The sequence below is a fragment of the Aegilops tauschii genome, chromosome 7 (assembly GCF_002575655.3).
Source record: "Aegilops tauschii subsp. strangulata cultivar AL8/78 chromosome 7, Aet v6.0, whole genome shotgun sequence".
Lineage (NCBI taxonomy): Eukaryota > Viridiplantae > Streptophyta > Magnoliopsida > Poales > Poaceae > Aegilops > Aegilops tauschii.
The window spans coordinates 592,365,023-592,371,231 of NC_053041.3; the positions used below are offsets into that span (position 1 = coordinate 592,365,023).

The 6,209-nt window shown below is 44.7% G+C and overlaps 1 protein-coding gene across 1 annotated transcript; it reads right to left on the reverse strand.

Moving 5' to 3' along the window:
- Positions 1 to 398: 398 nt before the first annotated feature.
- LOC109765214 (cortical cell-delineating protein) lies at positions 399 to 1,137 on the reverse strand. Its single transcript, XM_020323996.3, has one exon. The coding sequence runs from the start codon at positions 1,079 to 1,081 to the stop codon at positions 680 to 682; it is 402 nt and encodes a 133-aa protein (XP_020179585.1). The 5' UTR covers positions 1,082 to 1,137; the 3' UTR covers positions 399 to 679.
- Positions 1,138 to 6,209: the final 5,072 nt, after the last annotated feature.

The following is a 6,209-nucleotide window of genomic DNA, read 5'->3' on the forward strand; positions in this document are numbered from 1 at the left end:
CATGCATGCACATAGGAGATGTACATGAATTGAAAATTATGTGTACCGTACGTGTACATATAGCATGTGAATTACTCATGAGTACGATGCCTGCATGCATGGTTCTTCATGAATCATCTAACAAATCAAGATAAAAGGTGGCATTAGAGACGAGACGACAACACCAAGAATCTTCAATGTCACTTTTACTTTTATCAAGGATTTCTCTTGTTCATGTTTTTTCATCTTATATAATCTGATTACAGATAATTTTAGGCAAAATAAAGAAAGACGATGTAGCTAATGCATTCGAAAAGATATGGATTTGATCATGATTGATGCAAGCATGCGTGCATGTACGATAAAGATGCATTTCAAGCTTGGCATATCAAGTTAACCCTTTTCTTTTGCGGGTGAAGTTAACACAATTTGGACAAACCATTTATTCCTCATACACATACAATCCTTTTACAAATACATGAATCATGCATTTAGATACCATAATGAGATACACTGATCATGTGATCAATCACAAACTTATCAAGCATGCATGCGCGAGCGAGGGAGCCCATGCAAACACCTAACATATAGTACCGGAATTGGAACATAGAAAATATACGTATGGTGCGTACGTATGACATGCAAACTAGTTACGAATAAAAAAATGCTTGTATAATATTCATCGATGGTGTTGGATGGATCAGATGGGGCAGGTGAAGTCGGAGGGGCACTTCTTGCCGCACTGGTTGAGGAGGAGGGTCAGGTCGATGGGCACGTTGAGCTGGATGCCGAGAATGTTGGCCCTGATGGCGGTGCAGAGGCACACGGCAGCGTCGAGGTCGGCGAGCCCGCCCAGGAGCGGGCAGCACTGCTCGTTCTCCGGCACACCAATCCTGAGCTTCAGCAGGTTCAGCACGTCGGTGCACACGCCCAGCTTCAGCGTGTTGATCGGGCAGCTGCCCCCGCCGGTCGATGGCACGACGGGCGGTGGGCGGATCGGCGGTGTAGGGACGTCCGGCGGGCAGTAGGATCCACAGCCCTGGGTGGCGGCAAGGAGGGCCAGGTTCAGGGCGAGAAAGAGGGCGAGCTTGGAGGGCGCCATTGCTACTGATCGATCTTACTGGTCTGTGGCTAAGCTTGTAGGCTTTGCTAGCTCGGGATGGTTTTCTTGGGTTGTTTGAGGTGGTATTTATAGGCCGGTTGTAGTGTGCAAGTGCATGCATGTCATTATCAGTCGAGCTAATTAGTTTGACTCTTGCCGTAGTAATTTGCAAAACTTATGTGCAACCATTATTGTACTGGCATGTTACGTGTGTAACATCCATCATGGGAGCTTAATCTGTTCGCTAATGAACAAAAATCTGAGAGCCGAGCCAGCCAGGAGACTTTCCTTTAGTTTCCAAGAAGAGTATTCTAATATGCATGTTGTCTGCTGTGTGCATATAAATATGTGATGGCTTTATAAGCATACATAGCATCGGACAAAGAAATATATCTGGCATGACAGCGCTACGAGTTGGCGTAACCGTGATCATCAGGGTCACGGGAGACACATATAGGAGTTGTATGGTCTTGATTCCATGCGTCTATTATATCTATCGTACTCTGGTTTATTATACTGGCTCGTTGGCACGGATGGACATGTACGTTCAGCTCGCTGTATAATAATTAGTTAATGCAGCACCATTGGTTGTGCCGACGAAGAATTTCACACATTTGCTAAACACTAGGTACCTGAAATTTTCCTTTGTGCCAGTTACAGCCTGTTTTGTGCGAGGACAAACGCAGGGTTATGTGAGAGGTGACAACGACGAGGACAAGCGGGGGCGAGTACAAAACTTGACTTATGCAGGTTGAGGGTGGAGGTGCGGGGGTCGTCGGAGTTTACTGCAGGTCGGGGGAGGTTGAGGGGCTGGCGAGGCTGGCGAGGCGGTGTGCGGCACCTCCCGCCGGCCGGAAGGAGGCTGCCAATTAGGGCAGGGTAGATCACGTGGGAGGGGGAGGAACCGTTGCACGAGAGAGGAAGATGTGAGGAGAAGAAGGTTAACAGGTGGCGGCACAATCGTGCCATCAAACGGAAAATTGACTGATGCAGATTTTATTCCTAGATGCCTGTCATATAGGCGGTCCTAATTTCAATACTGCTTAAATGCCATGGTGCAAGATAGAGCCCATTTGATTGAGTTGAACAAAATAGTTACACATTATAGTTTTTTTTCGTCGAGAGAAGACCATTATAGCCAGCTTTAGTCCCGAATTCTAAAACCGGATTGCTTTAGTCCGTTGACTCAAAAGAAGAGGTCTCATGCTCGCTTGGCGTGGCTTTGACTAGTCATTGCCCACGTGGAAATCTTCTTCCTTTCCATTGTAACCCGGTTGGGTATTTTTTTTAGCAGTTGGCGCGCGCCGAGCAACAAAAGAAGAAGGTAGGCGTGGGGCTGTTGGGAAACGTAGCATGCAATTTCAAAAATTTCCTACGCTCACGCAAGATCTATCTAGGAGATGCATAGCAACGAGAGGGGGAGAGTGCGTCTACGTACCCTCGTAGACCGAAAGCGGAAGCGTTTGACAACACGGTTGATGTAGTCGAACTTCTTCTAGATCCGACCGATCAAGCACCGAACGTACGACACCTCCGAGTTCTACACACGTTCAGCTCGATGACGTCCCTCGCCTTCTTGATCCAGCAAGGTGTCGAGGTAGTAGATGAGTTCTGTCAGCACGACGGCGTGGTGACGGTGATGGTGAAGTGATCCGTGCAGGGCTTCGCCTAAGCACTACGAAGATATGACCGGAGGCGTAAACTATGAAGCGGGACGCCGCACATGGCTAACAATTGATGTTGTGTGTTCTAGCGGTGCCCCCCCCCCACATATATAGGTTGGAGGGGAGGAGAGGCAGCCAAGGGGGCGCCCCAGGTAGGAGGAATCCTACTTGAGGTCCTCCCAATTCGGCCTCCCCCATTTCCTATTCCTATTCGGAGTAGGAAGGGAAGAGGGGGAAGGGGAATCCTATTCCCTTTTTCCTTTCCTCCTTCCCCTTTCCTTCTCCAATTTGGCCAGACCATATGGGGGGGCGCACCAGCCCCTTTGTGGCTGGTGTGTTTCCCCTCTTGGCCCATAAGGCCCATATCTTTTGCCGGGGGTGCCGGGAACCCCTTCCGGTGACCCGATAAGTACCCGGTACCCCCGGAACACTTTCGGTGTCTGAATACTATCGTCCTATATATGAATCTTTACCTCTCGACCATTTCGAGACTCCTCGTCATGTCCGTGATCTCATCCGGGACTCCGAACAACATTCGGTCACCAAATCACATAACTCATACAATATAAAATCGTCATCGAACGTTAAGCGTGCGGACCCTACGGGTTCGAGAGCTATGTAGACATGTCTGAGACACCTCTCCGGTCAATAACCAACAGCGGAACCTGGATGCTCATATTGGCTCCTACATATTCTACGAATATCTTTATCGGTCGAACCGTAATGACAACATACGTTATTCCCTTTGTCATCGGTATGTTACTTGCCCGATATTCGATCGTCGGTATCCACATACCTAGTTCAATCCCGTTACCGGTAAGTCTCTTTACTCGTTCCATAATACATCATCCTGCAACTAACTCATTAGTTACTTTGCGTGCAAGGCTTCTTATGATGTGTATTACCGAGAGGGCCCAGAGATACCTCTCCGATACTTGGAGTGACAAATCCTAATCTCGATCTATGCCAACCCAACAAAGAACTTCGGAGATACTTGTAAAGCATCTTTATAATCACCCAGTTACGTTGTGACGTTTGATAGCACACAAGGTATTCCTCCGGTATCCAGGAGTTGCATAATCTCATAGTTGAAGGAATATGTATTTGACATGAAGAAAGCAATAGCAATAAAACTGAACGATCAATATGCTAAGCTAACGGATGGGTCTTGTCCATCACATCATTCTCCTAATGATGTGATCTCGTTCGTCAAATGACAACACATGTCTATGGTTAGGAAACTTAACCATCTTTGATTAATGAGCTAGTGTAGTAGAGACTTACTAGGGACATGGTGTTTTGTCTATGTATCCACACATGTATCAAGTTTCCGGTTAATACAATTCTAGCATGAATAATAAACATTTATCATGGTATAAGGAAATATAAAATAACAACTTTATTATTGCCTCTAGGGCATATTTCCTTCAGTCTCCCACTTGCACTAGTGTCAATAATCTAGTTCACATCGCCATGTGATTTAACACCAATAATTCACATCTTTATGTGATCAACACCCATAGTTCACATCGCCATGTGACCAACACCCAAAGGGTTTACTGGAGTCAATAATCTAGTTCACATCGTTATGTGATTAACACCCAAAGAGTACTGAGGTGTGATCATGTTTTCCTTGTGAGAGAAGTTTAGTCAACGGGTATGCCACATTCAGATTCGTATGTATTTTGCAGATTTCTATGTCTACAATGCTCTGCATGGAGCTACTCTAGTTAATTGCTCCCATGTTCAATACGTATCTAGAATGATCAATGTCAAAGCTTGCATCGACGTAACTCTTTACGATGAACTCTTTATCACCTCCATAACCGAGAAACATTTCCTTAGTCCTTTTTAGGTACCTAAGGATAATTTTGACCGCTGTCCAGTGATCTACTCCTAGATCACTATTGTACCCCCTTGTCAAACTCATGGCAAGGTATAGGGAATGACTTTCATTCTCTCTCTATCTTCTGCCGTGGTCGGGTTTTGAGTCTTACTCAACTTCACACCTTGAAACACAGACAAGAACCCTTTCTTAGACTGATCTATTTTGAACTTCTTCAACAAATTTGCCAAGGTATGTGCTTTGTGAAAGTCCTATTAAGCATCTCGATCTATCCCTATAGATCTTGATGCCCAATATTTAAGTAACTTCACTGAGGTCTTTCATTGAAAAATTCTTATTCAAGTATCCGTTTATGCTATCCAGAAATTCCATATCATTTTCGATCAACAATATGTCATCCACATATATTATCAGAAATGCTACAGAGCTCCCACTCACTTTCTTGTAAATACAGGCTTCACCAAAAGCCTGTATAAAACCATATGCTTTGATCACCTCATCAAAGCGTATATTCCAACTCCGAGATGCTTGCACCAGTCCATAGATGGATCGCTAGAGCTTGCACACTTTGTTAGCACCTTTAGGATTGACAAAAACCTTCTGGTTGCATCATATACAACTCTTCTTTAAGAAATCCATTAAGGAATGCAGTTTTGACATCCATTTGCCAGATTTCATAAAATGCGGTAATTGCTAACATGATTCGGACAGACTTAAGCATCGCTACGATTGAGAAAATCTCATCGTATTCAACACCTTGAACTTGTCGAAAACCTTTTGCGACAAGTCGAGCTTTGTAGATAGTAACACTACCATCAGTGTTCGTCTTCCTCTTGAAGATCCATTTATTCTCAATGGCTTGCCGATCATTGGGCAAGTCCACCAAAGTCCACACTTTGTTCTCATACATGGATCCTATCTCAGATTTCATGCCCTCAAGCCATCTGTCGGAATCTGGGCTCATCATAGCTTCTTCATAGTTCGTAGGTTCGCCATGTTCTAATAACATGACTTCCAAGACAGGATTACCATACCAATCTGGTGGGGAACGTGCTCTGTTTGACCTACGAGGTCCAGTAGTAACTTGATCCGAACTTTCATGATCATCGTCATTAGCTTCCTCTCTAGTTGGTGTAGGAATCGCGGGAACGGATTTCACTAATGTGCTATTTTCCAATTAGAGAGAAGGTATAATTACCTCATCAAGTTCTACTTTCCTCCTACTCACTTCTTTCGAGAAAAACTCCTTCTCTAGAAAGGATCCATTCTTAGCAACAAAGATCTTGCCTTCGGATCTGTGGTAGAAGGTGTACCCAACAATTTCTTTTGGGTATCCTATGAAGATGCACTTCTCCGATTTGGGTTTGAGCTTATCAGGCTGAAGCTTTTTCACATAAGCACCGCAACCCCAAACTTTAAGAAACGACAACTTAAGTTTCTTGCCAAACCACAGTTCATATGGTGTCGTTTCAATGGTTTTAGACGGTGCCCTATTTAACGTGAATGCATCTATCTCTAATGCATAACCCCAAAAGGATAGTGGTAAAGCGGTAAGAGACATCATAGAACGCACCATATCTAATAAAGTACGATTACGACATTCGGACACACCATTATG